Source organism: Micropterus dolomieu, linkage group LG14, assembly GCF_021292245.1.
Source record: "Micropterus dolomieu isolate WLL.071019.BEF.003 ecotype Adirondacks linkage group LG14, ASM2129224v1, whole genome shotgun sequence".
Classification (NCBI taxonomy): Eukaryota; Metazoa; Chordata; class Actinopteri; order Centrarchiformes; family Centrarchidae; genus Micropterus; species Micropterus dolomieu.
In genome coordinates this window covers 13453459-13473785 of record NC_060163.1, presented here as the reverse complement: position 1 = coordinate 13473785, position 20327 = coordinate 13453459, and the positions used below count along the sequence as shown (strand labels likewise).

The window sequence follows — 20327 nt, the reverse complement described above, 5'->3', positions numbered from 1 at the left end:
TGATTTTAGAGGCTACACTTTCTTGAACACATACATAATATTCTAAAAGAATAGAAATATTACTGGCATCAGAAGACAAACCTGACAACTAAAAGGGGGTTTTATTGATTTATGCCTACATCAACTTTCCAATTCAACCAACATCCACTTGAAAGCCTTTGAACCCTTTTGCTGCCCAGACTGAAGACACTTTGGTCACCTGGACACAACATGGAAAAGCCACATATTGGAAGAGAGTATATCCTAGAAACAAAAGTGAACTACACCTGCATTTGAAGTCAGAATACACAGTGTATTTACTGCAACATACAATTTACTCAAAAAAGAGAAACACATTTGGGAGAGCAAAAAACACCAAACAACATCAACTAGATTACCTAAGGAAAAGAACCACTTTTATTTAAAAAAAATAATAATAAATACGATACAAAGTGAGTATATCTAAAATTCTGGCTGTAAAACTATAACTTTGAAAACAAAGTCGAGATGATGGGCTCAATTCAGCAGGTTACTATTGTCCCTGTGAGCGCATGTACTTATATCAGCCGAATCTGTGTGTCTCTGGACGCATAATGGGCTGCATTGACAGTCAGCAGCCTGAAGCTCATTTTTTACCCCAGTGTGTTAAACCCAACTGTGTCTGCTCAAATCTGATCAATACAAAGGCCTGTTCACACAGCCGCCCCCAAAAGTCCCTTGAATGTCTGCTCTAATACACCAATAGAGCAACAAAAACACTTTGAAATTAATGCTTTTTATTATTGATCTAGCAAACATGTTTTACACAGTCACACGGACATCATGCTAAACGGAAGAACAGACATGACTGTATACACACAGAGAATATCAACATAGGCACACACGCCATTACCATCAACATTGCGGGACTCTGGTTTCAGGTCAGGTCTCCGTGGAAAGGTCACTTCACAAGTTCTTCAACAGGGGAGACACATTTATTAATTTATTCACTCATGTATCTTTACCTGTAAGAAGACTGGCAGGGTTGATAAGAACGAAACAGCTCAAACAAACAGCTTAGAAAAAACAGTAAAGAAGCAACCCTGAAAATGATCAACAGGAAAACACACCGCTCTATATTCTAATGTTAAATCAAATGACTTAGAATCCTTAGTGGCAAAATATTTTTTTAATATTATTTTTAAATGCTCTGTATTTGTATAGCGCCTTTCTAGTCTTTTCAACCACTCAAAGCACTTTTACAATACATCTGTATTCACCATCATTTCTTCTTCACTGAGCCTAAGTGCTTAAACAGAAATTACCATTCACACACAGAGGCAATTCGGGGTTCAGTATCTTGCCCAAGGACACTTTGACATGCAGCCTGGAAGAGACCGGGATTGAACCACTGACCTCCTGATTAACAGGCAACCTGCTCTACCTCCTGAGCCTCAGGCAGCTCCCTCCACAGCCTTTGTGAGCTGTGGCAGCTAGTGAAGAATGGGTGGAGGGGAGGGTGTACAGTAAAGAGAGAGAAAAGGGGATAGACAGATCAGATCAATAAAGCGTAGATGAGGGAGTCCCACGGGAAGAGGCCGGGTGTGTTGCCATCTGGCCCGTCGGAGGTTCACTCTGGCTCTGTGCAAAATGAACCAGTTGTTTCATCCCCACAGCAGACACACAAGGAACTAAAGGATATCTGCACCAACTCACCAGCCCGATCCTTTATTGCACATAATGATGCAACTTGTTGTTTACCAAATGCACTACATAACAGGAATGCACCGCTGGCACTGCAGTGCTCTAAAGGTTCTTTCTAAACACAACATGATATCACTCCCATGCCAGTTATTGGTATGAGTGCTCTCAGAGTAATTTAAGGGCTTCCTAGGCTCGCCATATGATGCCCCTCCATCTATTACAGCACATTAGAAGAAAAGCTCGCATGGAGACGATGGATCACATTGCCAGTGCTGTTTGTGCGCCTCTATTGCTGCTGTTGTATGAGTGACAGGTGGTCTCCTCTTCCTCTTCAGGTTGGTGTTCGTAAAAAACAAAACAAAAAACAAATTTCACATGTTGAAGATGAATACACTTGTGTGTCAGGAGATATACTCATGAATTAAAAACATGATACTTTCACAAGCATGGAAAGCTTACCAAGACTGAGACAGATGTAGACGCACACAAACACACAAACACACACACACACACTGTTTTCCGCAGGACCGGCCACATGGAACAGAATCCTTTTCTCAGAACCTGAGATGGGACAGTGAACTTCTCCTAGACCACCCATCCTCTGTTAACTTACTGGTGACAGATGGTCAGTGTGTGTGTGTGTGTGTGTGTGTGTGTGTGTGTGTGTGTGTGTGTGTGTGTGTTTGTCACTGTTTGTGTGTGTGTGTGTCCAGGTGCTTGCATCTGTATGCATGTGACAAAATACAGCTTTGTTTTCACATCCACATTTCATAAAATTGTCTGCATAATCTCGCCTTTTTTCTTCACTTGTGCAGTGATTATAGTAGTGATACTAGCAATATACAAAATCTTTGTTCCAAAAATAAAGTGGACATCCAGATCTTAGCTTGGTTGGCTGTTTCAGTTCCCTATAACATCTTACTAACTAAACTAACTGTAAACTAAAATGTTATATTATGGACATTTAAAGGGAAAGGAGCATTTAACTTTTTACAATTAACCTTTGTTCTTCCTCAGATTTTATAAATTCCCGGAAAGATGTTTGAAGTGACTTACTAACTGGATTCAAATACAAAGAAATTATGTAATTCAACAAAAACAAGTGTTAAAATCTAATAATTTATGTCACTATGATCTGTTTATAGTCTCCTATTTAATGGGTTATGTAAGATTATACCATTTCTTTCATAGCCAACGTGTTCAGAGTGGGTTGTTTTTTGTAGCCTTCATGACATCGAAAAACAGCATTTGTATAGAGTGATTTCAGGTGAAATAAGCAGTGATTCACTTTAATGAGTTACAGTGGCCACACTGAAAATGAGATTAATCAATTTTGGCCCATATAAGTGACTCTGAAAATGGATTTTCTTTCATTCCGTCTGCCTGTTTCTCTCTCTCTCTTTGCAATCATGCATTATTTATCCACCCATAGCAACCCAGCTTCCTCTTTCTCCTCATCCGCTGCCCCATGTCCCCCACTGCTCCCTCAATCCTGTATGGTCTCTATAAATCACTGTCTCATCAAGATGATACAGAGAGAAAAGCCATTTCTGAAACTTAAAAGCACATACACATAAATGGCAGACATGTTGGAAGTTTTTTTTGAGGGAATTTGAAATGGGGCTTCGACTTAAATGCCAGACCTGGGTGCAACATGCATTATGTTGGGACTTTTACCTATGTTAAAAGCAGTTTTACACAATCTCCTGAGTGACATCAAGAATCATTACACTAGACACTTTTTTTTATAACAACACAATATAGAAACATGAGACCTTTAGCTGCAGGAGGTTGGGAACACATGCGTGGCTCACAAATTTTTTTCCAACTACTATATGAATCCTCATCTACTGAAAATAAAAAAATCATACTCACAGCCTACTGTGCTCCACCTGCTGAAAAGTTACCAATATAACAAGTGGAATATATGTTAAATGGGGTAAAAAATGAAAGATCACAAGGACTACTTAATAAAGTAATAACATTGTAATGTCCATGATGGACTCTATTATCGTGCCAGAAATAATTTTGTAGCAACCACTTCAGTGCTCTACAGAGTATCACAGTGAACTCCATTAAACATACAGAGACAGATACAAGTTCCTGTGTTTTGCTGCAGGGAAATTCAGTTTGTGAAGAGTGCTCAAACATGACAGACTCTCACAAACAACTTTGACATTCGTATAAATCAACCTGGTGTTCTTCAACACATTGAACGGGGCGATATGTATAGTCATGATCTGAAGAAGAACAGGACATGCTCCCCAGTTTATATCGGACCATCATATGGCCCCAGGTGTTGGCCTAATCCAACACTAGATTGCCTCTTCTTATGCATAAAGGCAGCAGTGTTTCTGATGAGAGCCGTCCTGTGATTCCACTTAACTCCCACAGAAAAATACTATTTCTTTATTTAATGGAAAAGAGGGCCCTTTAATAATGACACAGCAATTTGTATGTATCTAACTTAGGCATTAGACTGTGGAGTGATGGGGTGAGGCAATAAAAGTTTGCTTTTACTTTAAATGTTGCATGTACACTCCTGCAAACATTAGTGCATGTATACCTGTGTGGATGTCAGGTTTCTGGGTTAAAGGCACAGTCACAGTCTGTAATGAGAGGGAAGTGTGTTGCTGTGGCTGCTGTCTTCAGGCACTGACAGGCAGTAAAACAAGGTCAGTTCAGTGCTTCTGGCATAAATAGACAGCATTCCGGTGCAATTCAGTTTTTGAAGTCCCTCAAAGGTGGTCCCTCAAAAGCTGCAGAAAAATTTCATTTAGTCAGTCACTTTAATTCAGTTGGCACAGTCTGCAAACCACATCCTTAACGGACGATTTACACAAGACTTAATTTAACAGAGGATAGAAATTGAAGGTGGTTGGTTTGTCCGACTCAGCAAGTAGAGTATGAAGCAGTTAAGAGAGAGAGCAGGCTCGTGTGTGTGTGTGTGTGTGTGTGTGTGTGTGTGGGCGTGGAGAGGGAGACCGCTCTTTCCCTAAAGCCTTGAGCTGAGCGCGTCTGTCACATGAGCCCAGTATGAGAAAAGCGCACAGAGCCGAACATCCAATGGGCCGATCTCAGCGAGTTTCCTCACTGACTGGATTCTGCCATCAGCCCGAGCTTCTGGACTGAGCGAATCCCCGCTGAGATACACACCTGGTAGCGAACTTGGAGAGTTTTTCCCACCCCTTAAAAAGTAAACTCAGAAGAAGCGCACGGACGCAGCGATGACAGCAGAGTTTATGTCTATTCGAAGTTAGTGAGACCCGCATCCTGCTGCGCTGCATCCGATCCGATTGACCCTTCTGGGAAGATACAACGGAGATACAGGATGAATTCCGCTTTCATAGCAGTGTTACTTGGAGTGGTGAGTATAGCCTCTTACATAATCAAAGTGTGTTTTAAATGTTTGCCATAAACGTAACTTGGGTAAGTCATTCGTTTATCGCCAACACCTGCGCAAATGCGCAGGGTGGGGTAGTTTTTACGTAGTGGGAGTTTGTGAGAAACTTCCCACAGATTTTCCTCCTTCCAGTATATAGCAGCCAACAAGTTTTGACAGGAAACGTACTGAAAAATCTGTGTAAGTTACAGGCTTTCCCCTGCACCGAAGTGAGATTTAATGCCATAACTAACTGTATGACAGTTTTAACTTTAACAAGTTTGATCTCTTTTTGATGTGTCACTTGTTAAGATGTTTTTCATAGATATTTAAAGTCTGCAAAGTAAGAGTCCGGATCCTTGCACCTGTCCTGTCTTCAGTCCCTGGCTAACAGTGTAAAGCAGATTATGCAGCAGCCATTCATTGTTGATACTCAAGAGCTCCAGTTGCTGGATGTGTAGTTCCACCCTTCTCAGTTACATGTGGCCCTACAGACAGCGGGACAATAACACATGTCATTGGTCTCTGCATTAACTGATGAGGGCTTTGGTGAATTTACGGATTTTTCTCCATTACCAGAGAGGATACAAGAAAACTCTGGGGAGCCACAGCTCATAATCTCCTTCATTTATCTCTGAGTCCCTCAAGGCCTTGCAGGCTAAGGACAGAAAATAATTATTTTCTATCTGACAGGACGCGTTCAGTTGGGGCTGCACAGGGCTTTGTCAAGGTCCTGGTTTAGGAACAGGCTGCATCACTGATACATGACAGCTGCTCACACTGATGGGTATGCATCCTCTGCTGGTTCAGCACATGCAATATTGATACAGCCTGAACCCATCCCCCCTCACTCTTTCTTTCCTTCTTCCACCACATGCTCTCTGCTTCCTTGTCTGTCTGTCAGTCTGTCTCTGACTCTCACCTCATAAGGAGATGATGATTCAGCGTTGTTTGGGAAAGCATTAGCTGTAATTTCTTTGCCACCCAGTGTTCCGACGGCAGTTCAGGATCCATGCCTGGTTTGAAATTAGGCCCAGCTTATTGGAAGGCTGGTATGGTGGAACTCATAATGGCTTAACAAGCGTTGACATCTGAGGTCTGGAGGTTAAGTGCCTCCAACTGAAAATTGACTTGAACATTAGTAAGATTGGTTGGCGCTCTGAAGTTATGTGTTCAGATGCTTCTGCGCATGCATTTGTGTGCGTTTGTTGCTGTGTGTGATCAACTCGCTTTAGCTGCAGGGAGATCGGCTGACAAAAGTTGAAGAGTGCAACCCTCAAACTCATCTAAAAGCCAATTACAGGAAACGTGCAAGCTCGAGCTACAACTTGCTAAGTGCTGCGCATCCTTTTCTTTCAATCCACAAGCTATTTTCTCAAATCAAATTACCCCCTAATTTAGCCATATGCACAACTTGACAATCATTAGTGATGCACATGAGTCTCAGTCGCACCCACACCCGGAGCCAGAATAGAGTCAGAGTAAAAATAAGTGGAAGCCAAATGCTGGAACTTGGAGTCATTTCAAAAGCGTCATTTTGGAGCAGGTTTGTTCACTTGTGAGTTTGTTTATGCATCTGTGCAAATGCATGTGTGCCAATGGGTGTGTGCAATGGATGAGCAAGGGGGCAGCTCAGGGGAAAGCAGGACAGAGATGTGGTGACAGATTTGATTCATCTATGTGATTCAGGTGTGCGTGAATGTGCTGGTATGTGGAAACATTTAATAGTGTGCACAGCGAGAATTTCACATCTCAAATGTAAATTTTTCTAGAAAACAATAATGATACGAAAACCATTTTTGTGCATATTCTTTGGGTTTCTGCAAGTTTTGGTCAGACCAATGATCCTAAAACAGCAGAGGAGGATACATTCATTTAATGGAAATGAAAACATAAAAATGCACCAAGACTAGAGTATCTGTGTCTTTTGAACATCTGATCATTTTGAGGTGACTAACATGACAGGAACACAAATCATGAACCTAAATGTCAGAGCCAAATATACGTACATGCTGGAACATGGACAACATGGATAACTGAATACCAGAGACTGGGAGGTGAATGGGCTGTGACACCTTCAAGGGCAAGAGGGAGACACACACACACACACACACACACACACACACACACACACACACACACACACACACACACACACACACATTATGTGTCAGCTGACTCAGAGGTACCTGAGGGGACACTTGATGTTCATTCGCACTATTCTCTCTTATCAACAACATTCCACACACACCTGAACGCTGACACCTGACAATTTATGTTGAGTGTACTTCCTTCCCACTATTGCACCCCTAAGTATACGCACATGCATGCAACACTTTGTTAATGTTAACATTTAAACAGTTAAACATGTTGTTCATGTGTTTGCCGGAGAAAACTACAATACTACAATACTACAAAACTACAATAGGCCTACACTTTAAAATCCCACCTCAGCAACTTTTTATGATATATCGGATCAAAATAAGTTATGGTGTTCATTTGTCCCCTGACCTGTGGCCTGTCTGCCAACAGAAGATTGTTTTTAGGCCATCATTTATGCCAAACGTCATAAATAACGGCCTAAAAACAATCACTTCTCATGTATGTGGAGAGAAGGAAAGACTCTCTTGTTGCTCGGTGTCAGAGGGCAATCTTTGCTTGTATCAAGGTTTGCTATGGGGATTAATGTGTGCGGAGGATAAAAAAGACCCCGTGATGATATAATGCAAAAGGCCAAACAAACTCAAAGGTCTCACATAAACACAGCCTCCGAGAAACATCCAGGTTCATTCAACACAAAACACTCAACAGGTTACTGTTTGAAGGATGTAGAGAAGACATAATGCAGCTTTACCTGAGTGTCTAACTGTTTGATTTTGTTGACAATTATTACTGCATCTTTCACTTCAGATGTGGCAGGTACTTTTAAAATCCACATATTTGGTGCAGGATTAGCGTTAATGTTAGACTTAAGGCTAAATTGAGTCTTACATAATATGTGTAGGGTTAGGTGAGATATGTGGTTTCCAAACTTTGTGCTTTGAGCAATGTTTCTGTGCAACCTTACATTGCAAGTCCCATGTGTCTGAGGTTGAAAGCAGTTCAACCAAAGAGTGATTTTTCCTCCTTAGATTGTTCTATTTGAATACTTTTACAAGCCTGATAAGAAGCTATTTAGTATTTCACAAGAACACAGAAAATAGAGAAAGAACCTGGAACAATGGAGAATGCTGTGTAGCTGAAATCTGCCTTTTATTCTTTCCCTTCCCATTTATCATTTCACAGAGCCTTATTTTTTTTATCTTGCAGCCAGTTGCAAGGTCCTGACTCCAAGGCTGGAAACCACTGGTTCAGTGGTTCCAAAATAAATGTAAGGGGGCGCAAGATGATTAAAGGAATGAGAGACAGAATTCTGCTTCACAGAGCATTGTTTGTTTTGTCTTTCTCTTTATTACTTTTTCCTGTGAAATGCCATTCGCAACTCTGGAAATGAAAAATAAATTAAAAACACTCATTGCACATGCTAGACATGGCTTCAATTAAGACACCAAATAATAATTTTTTACACTGCTGAATGTAAATGTTTCTTTGAATTATCTCTCTTATATGGTGATTGGCAGGTTGGGGCTATGGCCAATAAGGAGGATTGTATCTCGGGCCAGTACACAAAAAGCGGAGAATGCTGTGAGCAGTGCCAGCCTGGCGAGGGTGTCGTCAAACCATGTGAAGTCACACAGACTGTTTGCGCCCCCTGCCTTGACAGTGAGTAACACACAAAAAAAACATCTGTGCAAATAGCATGTGCACACACACTCACAATTTATAATGGCCATATGAGTGCAAAGACAATCATTTAGAAGTCCACAAAAGCATGTGTGCTCTTGGGCATTGATGCTTGAGCTGTATTGGTCACATACCTTAATTAAGAGATAGTGACACACACACACACACACACACACACTCAAACATACTCAGTTCTGCTTTAATGATCAGTGATTTAATGTTTCATCTGACACAAAAAACACTGCTGCCACTGTCGCATTCTCTCTGTAAGTTAAATCATCCTTCTACAAATCCTCTACTGTACTTTCTGTCCCTGGAGAAGACACATGGTTCAAACAGCAGTTTTATTTATACGATTTGAGTCAGTATGAGTAAGTATGCAGGATCGTAAATAACAACAATGTTTCTGCAATGTTTGAATTAGGATCCAAAATCGTGTTGTTGGCCAATAAAATAAATCTGGATGATGGTTTCTGTAGCATCTGGCAAAACAATCTTGTTTTAGTATGACATTAATAGTTAAGATGCTATAGCATATTCTTTTGTTTAGTAGTAATAGTTGTATTGGTTGTAGTTCACACTTTATTGATCTTACTCTTGGATTTTTTAAAACATAACTCTTCTACAGAATTGAATATTAACTCCAACTTTTAAAGTGAGGAAAGTAAACAGCCAGGCTAGTGATTCTGTGATGCTGTATTTAGACCCAGCCTCTGGCTCTGGAGGCAACTGGATAGACCTACAACCAATCAGAGCGACGAAACATGTGGTATAGCACTGAATGACACATGCAAGTTGGGTTGGTGCTTGGTCTGTTTTTAGCAGGAAAAATATTGCAGCCTGGTCACAAACTTTCTCAAATTACAGCTAAACAGTACACTAAAATGTGCTTCTGAAAACATTTAAGGCAAGAAGTAGACAATGCATTAACATATTTTATCAGCACTGCCTGTTTTGACAGTTTGATCTCAGTTTCGTGAGCTTGGTGCATTGTGCTGGACGGACCTGCAGACTGGACGCAGGTCCAAACCTACAGCCAATAAGAGCAGCGAAACGTGTGACTTTTCAAATCTTGGCCGGTGATGCTCCTCTGTAAGTCATAAGTGATGGGGACATGAATGTGTGTGCCTAATTTCATGGAAGTCCATTCAATTTTGACCCGAGGATGGCACTTAGGATTCATCCCCTGTTAATATCAGTACCAAATTTCATAGTAATCCCTCTAAGATTCACTCACACAGATCACAGGTTTTCAGGCTTTGATTACCCAACATAATAGACCTCAACATCAGTTTGGATCTGAGGAAAGGTTACTTTTGAAGAAAAAAGATGGGTTCTCAGCAGTACATTTGAAGCATTTTAAGCTCAACATTATCAAACAGCTGTGTTACACGTGTCAGTAACTGATACATTTCTCAAATATTATGCACAATGTAGTCTAAATCTCTTAGATTCATGCTCAGATTCATGTTAGGAAGGGTATGCCAGATCTATCTGCGTTCCAGCATTACTGCCCTCCTCATGGCCCTTACCATGTAGGGAGACGAGCTTTGTTGGACTGTAAGACTTTATGAGGACAGCGATGTTGAGAGGATACAAGAGTGGAAGCAGTTCCAAATGTTGTTGCAGGGAAAAGAAAACAGCAGTTTTTAAGCAAGATATTTAGAACACCAGACAAGTTATGTCACAGTGATTAAGATGGTAATCAGGGTAGATTGTTTGATTAATTTAGATTTTGCAAACTGGTTACTGAAGGGATCAAAAGGATATTTAAGGTCTTTTGGAGGTATACACTTCTGCTTGAGTGTTGGGAAATCAAATGTAACACATTAAAGGTTTTTTGTAACTCTGCCATGTGAGGTCAAAGGTCAGCCTGAGACTACAGAGGCCAGGGTTGGTCCACAGCCAGTTCCTGCGCTGTTCCCAGAGTTTTACTTATATGAATTCCCTGACGATCCTGCGTCCAGCCTAGGAAGTTGTTTTAATCCTCCCTGTGTCAGTGAAGGATGGTAAAGCATGAGCCAAGGAGCCCCACAGTCAGAAAATGATTCAGACTTGAGGTCATGAGAGAAGTCACGGAGAATGTGGACATGAAGAACATGTATTTGTAGGCCAATTAGCTTATAGTTAGCTTATATAAAAACATTAAGCCACAAACTCAGAAATGATCTTCTGTTCTATTTGTAAAAAAATAAAACCCTTCATATTTTACACTCAAAATCTATTTAATTAATGACAGCTGTGTGTTTTCTGTTGCACAATGTGGAGATTTTCAGTGTGATAATTTTCAGTCTCACAGTGCTTGTTCAGTTCAGACATTAATAAACACAGGCAGTGACAGGCCCTCAAAACTGTGATGAGGCCAGACAGGCTCTGCACTGACTCGTGGAAAAAGAGCAATGCAAAGCAGATCTCCATCAGATAACATCACAAAGATATTTTAGATAACATCACAAAGACATTTTAACACATCAAACATATTGATTGGATCACTAATGCAGGCTGATGGAGCTGGAGTATGAGTGTGCAGAAGCATTCGAGCAAAAACTTGTTTTGAAGTCTCAGCCATAAGTGAGTTATTTAGTGTCCTACCTGTTGACCATTTAGCAAGCCCTGCCCAAAAACTGTCCAGTCATAGCTTCAACTGTAGCTGGTCTGTCAAGCTTTGGATTTTTCCACATTAAAGTGGTGTGCAGGAGTCTGTAGTAAGAGTGATACTCCATATGTAAAGAGTTTGGATAGTGGTTTATATTCTTACCCTCTCCAAAACCCAAACGTCAGTAGCAAAAGTCAAAGGAATTAATGTTTTTTAGTAACAGAAGCAAACGTTAGCTTGTTTGGCTAACTAGCTTACTACCGAACTACCTTCTAAATTTAAGGTTTGGTTGTTCTACTAATGTAACTCAAATCCAGTTACTGCACACTTTGTCACTGGTGGCTGTGTCAGAAAACAGCTCGCATTGTCCTTTCACAAGCCAACACAAATACTTTCACTTTCCATAACTGTCATATTTAAAGTGTATTTAATCTGTGCAGAACAAATGTAGGCTATACACACTGTCATCTAAATCAGATGATCACTGGTTTGATTCTGATATATTATCAGAATTCTCTCGCTGCAGAGAGCATAGCTTTCTTTTGATAAAAATTAGCGTATTTCTTTTTTCTAATTTGCATGGGTTACCATTTGTTTTATAGCAATGCCCAATGGTGAATTCATTAAATATTATGCCTCTGGTGAAACTGATCTTGGCCTTCACTCAGCAGGCTACCAGCTGTTATTTATTCAGGAAACAATACATTTTGAGAAGAAGGGGGAGAGTAAATATGAGTGGATAAAACAGTCCTGTTTTATACTTATAAAACAGGACATAGGACAACAGGACATACTAAAGCAAGTGGTTTACTTGACTACATGTCCATCTCAAGATAACAACAGATACATGCAATGATAGGCTAGGCAGCTAGCAAGTATGATATTTTAAAGTGATCTTATTGATACCTTCATGTAGATTAAACAAAGTAAAATAATTATATTAACAAAAATAGCTAAATAAGAAATAATAAATATGCAAAGCAAAGTGAATTCCTTAGAAATAACCATGTTGCACAGTGGCTATGTCTAACCTCATGCACAATGACTCAAATGCTTACTATTCCAAAAAGGCTTGAGACTTGGCATGGACTTGCATTTAACATTTAACATGCTTTTTAACATAATATCAAGTATTTAGCCATCAGGTCCATATTTACTCTGTTTTTATGGGTTCTAGTTTTAATACATAATACCTGGAAACAATATGAAGTCAATTTGATAGTTTTAATTGGATACCAGTCGAGTTTTAGCACTAGCAATAGCCAACTCTAGAACTACAAAATCTGCTAAAGTAATTTCAGCCGTCAAAATCAATGGTCATTAGTTAAAAATGAAAAGCTCGAAGATCAATTGTTTGATCCGAATTATCTCATTTCTAATTATCTTTTTTTTTAAGAATCCGTTTGAGAATGGAAAGCTTGACAGGCATAGCAGAACAGGGCCAGACCTTACTGACTGTTCAATTAAGCTAAATCAGAATGGTTAGGGTTAGGAGTACAAAACTAATGTTGTTTTATCATCTCATGAACTATAAACAGGCATTTCCCCATTAATCGTAAGCCTAAGTAATGTGTTTTTCAAGGTGTTAACAAAAACAGAAACTATTTTTCATTTCTGACAATCTTACTTCCTAATTTTATTTCACCATCAACTCCCACCCACCATATGTCTTTGGGTGTGTTGTTTCAGGCATGTTGATGTAATCCAATGAGTACAAGCATCCATTTATAAAACAGACTGTGTGTGTTTCCAAAAAGTATTCAGGCTTCATTTAGTACAGATAGTTAATAGGGAACTGGCTGATGTGCTAAAAAGGACTGCCATCTGAAATACACGGGGGAGTTTCGATGAAAGAACAGATGAGTGTAGATGAAACAGAGAAAGTACAGCTGTGCAGCTGGAATGGAAACAAGGCGAACTTCTCAGCCAGCAGTTAATGCTTCACACACACACGCACACACACACACACACAGAAGCAGACACAAAAAACTCCAACACATGCACCCACACGCACACCTCATCCTACCCAGATAAAGTCAGGAATCCCTTTTATGGGTGTTGAAAACAAAGGACTGAATGTTAGACTAGAGGTGAAAGTACTGTTATGATATGATATGCTGAGCCAGGCAAAGACCATCTGTAACCCACCCCGCATGCCTCCATCGGCTCCCCCTCCTTTAACCCCCCTTTATGCATGCTGCAGGCTAGCGTTATTAATGTATTGACTTGCATTATTGATGCATGGCATTATGATAATGGCTCTGAGAGCACTCGTGGGGTGGGGAGGGGGGTAGTGTGTGTCTGTTTGAGGAGAGGGGGGTGATAATGGGATGCGGGTGGTGGTGGGGACACCAACTAGGCCCACATGCTAGGGAGGAACAATAGTTTGTCCACTTCCTAAAGAGATAATTAAACAAAAATGTGAAGGACCCTCATTTGACACCACCAATTTAGGAGAACTGCACACACACGGACTCATCTCAAATGACGAGAAAACAGTCTCTGCTTTCTCGTCGTCTGTCTATTTGTCTCTCTGTCTCAGTGTCTATCTCCCCTCATCTCTGTTTTAATCTCTGCATCATCAGGGCGTCTGCCGTGATTGGTGGGCCAGTGATGCAGACCGAAAACTTGATATGCTATGGAACACTGAGCTGCAAAGGGTCTACACCGCCCCTGTCTCCTACCACACACAGTTTAGTTTCATTTAGCTTTAATCGTTTAAGCCATTTTAAAACCAAATTCCTAAACATTCTGTGGTACCAGCTTAAGACGAATATCTGCAGGTTTTCTTAATGATAATATATTGAATGTGTTTAGATTTAGACTGTTGGTTGAACAAAACAAGCAATTTAAAAACATCACTTTTTTTAGACAAAACAGCGACTTGAGAAAATCTGCACATTAATCAATAATTGCAGCACTACTTTAGTTTAGGTAAAGTAATCTCAGACAGGCCAACTGAGGCAGGATATGGAAAGATGAGATCTGGTGCACAAATTTATAGTAAGAGCTTTTAATGTTTAAAGGTGCAGCAACTAATGTGTCGACATAAAACATGTCTTTAACAGAGTAGTTTAATTTACTTTCATTGTCGATTAATCTGCAGAGTATTGTCTGGTCTATAAAATTTAAGAAAATAGTCATTAAATTCCCATCAGAATTTCTTAACCCCCAAGATCATGATATTTGATGGCTTGTTTTTCCAGCCAATACTTGGTGACTCAACATATTATGTTTAGTAATAATAATAACAGTATCACATAAGACAAAGAAAAGCAACAAATCCTCCCAAGTGAGAAGTTGAAACTAGAGAATTTTTGCTAGAAAAAAGGATTACCAACATAGCTGAAGGTGATTTTTCTCTCGGTGTTTTCTCTCGGACTGTTTCAGCTCTTCTTAACATTGTCTCAGCTCAAAATAAATAATACCAGTTTAGATATACTTTATTATAGAGATTTTGAGGTCATACTTTCACAGTGAATCCCCCCACCTCCCTCACACACACACACACACACACACACACACACACACACACACACACACACAAGCTGCTCTTACAAATAGGTCTGTTGCATAATTTAGTGTGTTTCCCAGTCCTCTATCCAGCCGAAATACAATTCCATAAAACATGCAATATTGATTGCGTCCTCTGCAAATATATCCGTCCTAGGAAATCTTTCAGGTGTACAAAACATTTATGAAATTTGTGATGAATGAAGGTTCATCATCTAAAAACATCTAGGAAAGATGTTGCTCATACACATGTTCAAAATCTTTTCTTGTCAAAAGTGACCTCTGTAGTTATATATCCAACAGGGGAAATTACCCTAAAGCTGAATCCACATTTGTTCCCAGCAAAAAGCTCTTTCCACTTTGTGATACACATTTAAATAAGAAATGTTAAGATGACTTAGAGGCATAATAAAAATGCATTTAAAAAGAAATAAGAACAAATATGATATATGAAACGCATACTACACAAATGATTCTCCAAGACGTAATTTATACAGTTGTTTAGACATTTAAATTGATTCTAAAACTAAAGACATATGCTTTTAAACTGTAAAAATAAAGCAAAAACCTAATAGATGGAGGTAAATTACAGTATTCCACAATCTCAAATTGACTATGTAAAGGGCACAAGACAAGAAATTAGGTGAGAGAGAAAAATATGTACAGAAATAAGAGGGAAGCATGAAAAATTTACTCCACAAGAGAGAAAACAACTTTAAAGCTAAACTTTGAAAATTCAGATATTTGATTTATGATTAAAATTTAATTAGCATTAAAATGTCTATTTAAAATTGCCATGACAATAATTTCAAAGATGCTACTGTCACATTTTGTAGCACACCTAAAATGAGTCTTTTTGTCATATTTAAAGATAAGACTGAAACATTTCTTGATGTGGTTGTTTCAAAAGAGACACTGGAGCGGAGCCAACAATGTATTGTGAATATGCTGGGTTCTTTGTGAAGAGATGGCTGAAAAAACAGAATTCAGGCTTTTGGCAGATCAAGTTAAATGTGTTTTTTTCCTTCTCCTTGCAGGTGAAACCTTCTCCGAAAACTTAAGTCACACAGAGAGATGTCAGCCCTGCACATTATGCACAGGTCTATACCGCATGAAGTCGCCCTGCACAGACTCCAACGACGCCACCTGTGTGTGCAACTATGGCTACTATTTCAATAAAATCTCACAGCAGTGTGAACCTTGCACCAAATGTCCTGAAGGCCAGGGCATGCTTTACAGCTGTGACTTTGACCATGACACAGTGTGTGAACAGTGCAACGGGGACACCTACTCAGACCAGGAAAGTTCACGGGAGCCCTGTATCCCCTGCGCCACCTGTGATGAGGCGGAAGTATTACAGCCCTGCACCTCTGTCACTGATACTGTTTGTCAAGGTAAGATAATTAACTCACAGAGGCTCAAAGTGAAGTGTAAATCATGTCACAGTGTACATGACGTTGCCAGATTAGGGCCCTGATATACTCCATCCGACATCCGTGTTTATGCTACATTGGGTGTCTGCCATAGACTGTGTATAAGAAGTGGACGTAGTCATTGTGACGTCACCCGTTGGTTTGTGGACTGCCGTTAGGGCGCCACCATGTTGATTTTTTGCAACCAGGAAGTGCCCAGAAGTGACCATGTTTGGACGAGACGGTGGAGCTAACGGCCGTGTGTGGAGCTAGCTAGCTTGCTTAGCTAGGTGCATCTGTAATTCACGTTAACTGTCAACTGTCAAACAGGGCTGACAACTTTGTCTAGCGAACAACAGTCTTAAAACTAAATGTACGCACCAGTGAAAGTGAACAGCCAACTCCTAATACGTTTTTTCAACGGCGCTGGTTAAATTTACACAGTGCCTACGAGTCACTCTAGCCTGATTGACAGGTCGCGATGGTAACGACTTGTCAATCACAGATAATCCCGCCCTGAAGCATTCTCTGCTTTATGGTCTATTTTCCTCTAAATGGGACCATAATTTACTAAATGAAATGAAACTAGTGACTGAGAGCATTAACTCATTATGAAAGTGTTTACTGAGGTAATAAATCAGGTGAGAAGTAGGGTCATTTTACCATTATTTCTAATTGAACCGGACTTCTTTTTGCAACCAGAAGAGTTGCCACCTGATGGCAGTTCAGTAGAATGCAGGCTTAAGGGACTTCCGCATTGGATTCACGTCTCAGACCGGAAGCTTCCCGCTTGGTGTCTGCTCTGCTGACATGTTCATACATTGTACACCCCAATTTTAGGCTATATGGCGACCTTTGCATGGACACAAGCAGGTGACGGAATGCATGTCATTCATACCCTTACATCTACATGGATGTGTAAAGTTAAACTTAAAGGAGAAGTTTGACATTTTATGATAAATACAAGGTAATAGCCAGCAGCTGGTATGCTTAGCTTAGCACAAAGACTCGAAACAGAGTTCAGATCTGCCATCTGAATAATTACATTGTTGTTTAGTTTTACAAATTACATGTTTTAATGCTAAATGTAATTTAATTCACCTCCACTGTATTGGGGTGACACAGGAAATGGATGGATATCAATGATATTTGTCTTTTATCAGCGGAGAAAAATGAAAATGTCATCATGTTTTTTGCAATTTGGATAAACTGGCCCTAAAGTAAAAGGCTTTTAAGTTCAAAATGGTCAAGACTAAAAAGACTAACCCTCATGCTGAGCGATAAGTAAGATATGCTTGAGATTGTTTGACTCTCAGGAGCAAAAAAGCTCCTCAAAAACTGATCTTTTCTTTTAATAAGACAAGTAATTCACTTGGTCAGAGATTTATTTTTCAGCCATTTAGCAAATGGCTGTGGGATGACCCTGTCTAAACACTGGGCAAGTTTATGATGAACTGCGCAGAGCCAGTGAAGTTGAATGATGGGGTGCATCGTCCAGGGTCACAGTGGCCTGAATAGAATCCATGTGGGCACATAGTCACTGTCCAGCACTGTATGGACAGTATGATGCACTGGACATCCTCATAATCAGATCATCTCAGTGCGACATTATGGACATTGTTGGGCCATCGACCTAAATGCCACGCCGAAGCTTGTCTCATTGTCTTCTTGGACTCATCCCATCCACAGATACAAAGACCACACTCTTTCTGTCTTGAGGGTTTAGAAGGAGGTCATATCTCTGAACGGGGCTCTGAATTTCTTTTATATGATTGCACCCTGTGGGTATCACACTCCAAATCATGAATTCCTTATGGCTGCAGTCAGTGGTCATTCCAATGACCTGATGCCTCACAGATTAAATCAACGCTTTTGTGAAATGACAATAAAAGGAGTCTGTTGATTAGCCATGCAGTCTGTTGGGACAGCAGAATGAAGGATGTTGTTATCACAGTGGTGGAGTCCCAGGCTAAAGGGAGTCTTTTGTGCTTTCGTTTGGCCTGTGAGGGCTGTGTAACCCATGAGGCTACTTGAAAGAGCTAATAATGAGTAAAACAGAGAGTGAAACTAATGTAGACCTGTCCTACATATATTTTTGAAGTTATTTGTTCTGTTTTTGTCCTGTCCACACCGGTGGATGTGTTATTTAGATGCGTAAAGTTCATGATCTTGTGCATATCAATGAAAGAGGGCTGCTTGACCTGGGCAGACACTGTACAGATAAGTCACCCACCACTGGATTTCAGAATCAGGCTGAATATCCACCACGTCGGCACGTCGACGAGGGTTGTGACGCTAAATTAACTGGCATTGAATGATCAATGATTTGGGTGTTGGAGAAGTAGATTGAATCATTGTCCGCTTCACAGCCATCTGCAGGCTTTCGGTTCAAGGTAGAATTGCATAAAGTAACGCCGCTTTACTCGTTTTACTCGTCAACATTTTTGAGGACGCAGCCATCTTGTTTGAATATAACAACAAAACTGACTGGGGAGTTTGTGTTAAACTTTTGGTGTTGCACCATCTTGGGCATTACTTAGTGTTGTAAGGGATTAGATCTTGACATTGTGTAATTAGCTACTAATCCCAGTAAATGTCCATTACTCCAACAGTTTGGAGTTTGCCATGTTCAGTGTCTTGCAGGGAGTTTGATGGAGGGTTGGGCTGTGTGTTCAATGGAGAGTCTGTTGTATTGAAGAGGCTAAAGAAGTTTAAAAGAAAGTTTAAAAATAACCCTCCTAAGTTGACTTGTTTATGTCTTTTCTGGTGTGCTAATGTTAGCCAGTGATAATACTAAATCCAGAAATCAGTAGAGTCTAACAGCTTTATTGTGAGTTTAGGACTACGGAAGTTCTGCTGTGTGCAGTCACTGGATTAACGGGCTCATCCCTATGTTACCAGGGTCCTATGCTGTCAAGGGTAAGAGACTGATCAGGACTATCTTCGCAATTCAAATTGCAATAAAGGGAGATGGCCGTTTCAAATGCAGTTTGAATGGTAACAATCTGTTCAGCCACTGTGGAGATATCAGTGTCTAAAGTAAACTGCCTTGCCTGCAAATTTGAGGGCGTAGGTTTCAAGGAGTATAAAATCAGTTGGCTATAGCTGTAGGCGGGTGATTTCAACATATTGATCCAGGGAAACATAGATTGAACATCTGACCTAGGGAACATCATTGCCGAGAACATTAAACCAAGGTGTTAAGAGGATATTAAGCTGGGGAATATAAACCCTGGGAACATAGATATGCTCTTGAGCTAAGCTAGCTGTTGATGGTCAGTAAGTACATCCAAACAGTAACAGCTGTATGTTAAACCACAGTTTCTTTTTTCATATTTCTACACATGTTCAATACATGTGGGTGGTGAGGCTAGGAGGCGGGCTGAGTAACAAAATGTAATGACAAATGTGATTACTTTTGATGTTGAGTGATTAGTAAAGTAGTTACTTTTCCCATGATGAAAAATGTAATGAGGTATTGATTAAATGTTTTCTAATGAACTGCCCAACACTGGTGATCCCCCCAACATTGTGACCTGTAAATCACACGGGACAACATGACCATAAAGGTGGTGGCCGTGCACATTAGAACATGTAATGTGAGTTAATCCAACGGAGGTTAAATTCAAGGGCAACTGGACTTGGCTGAAGATACTGGAAGACGTTTCGTCCCTCATCCAAGGGACAGAAGAAGTCCCTTGGATGAGGGACGAAACGTCTTCCAGTATCTTCAACCAAGTCCAGTTGCCCTTGACTTTAACCTCCGTTGGATAACTATGACCAGGATGACTGACAATCTTCATAGACAATGTGAGTTAATGCAACTCACAAGATTAATAAAACTCACAGTGTCTGCCCAGCTTTATGGGAACCTGGGTTATTTGATAAGCAGAAATGGACACGTCATGTATTAATGGTTTTCTAGTGAATCGCTGCTGTAAAAAACATCTTCCATTGAGGATGACGCTTTAATGCTGCT

The 20327-nt window shown here is 40.2% G+C and overlaps 1 protein-coding gene across 1 annotated transcript in view; it reads left to right on the top strand.

Moving 5' to 3' along the window:
- Window positions 1-4714: 4714 nt before the first annotated feature.
- Window positions 4715-20327, top strand: part of ngfrb (nerve growth factor receptor b) — a 31528-nt gene continuing 15915 nt past the window's right edge. Inside the window, exons 1-3 of the mRNA XM_046069322.1 lie at window positions 4715-5029; window positions 8665-8806; window positions 15974-16330. Of these exons, the coding sequence (XP_045925278.1) occupies window positions 4994-5029; window positions 8665-8806; window positions 15974-16330 (535 nt within the window). The 5' untranslated portion in view covers window positions 4715-4993. The remainder of the gene's footprint in view (window positions 5030-8664; window positions 8807-15973; window positions 16331-20327) is intronic.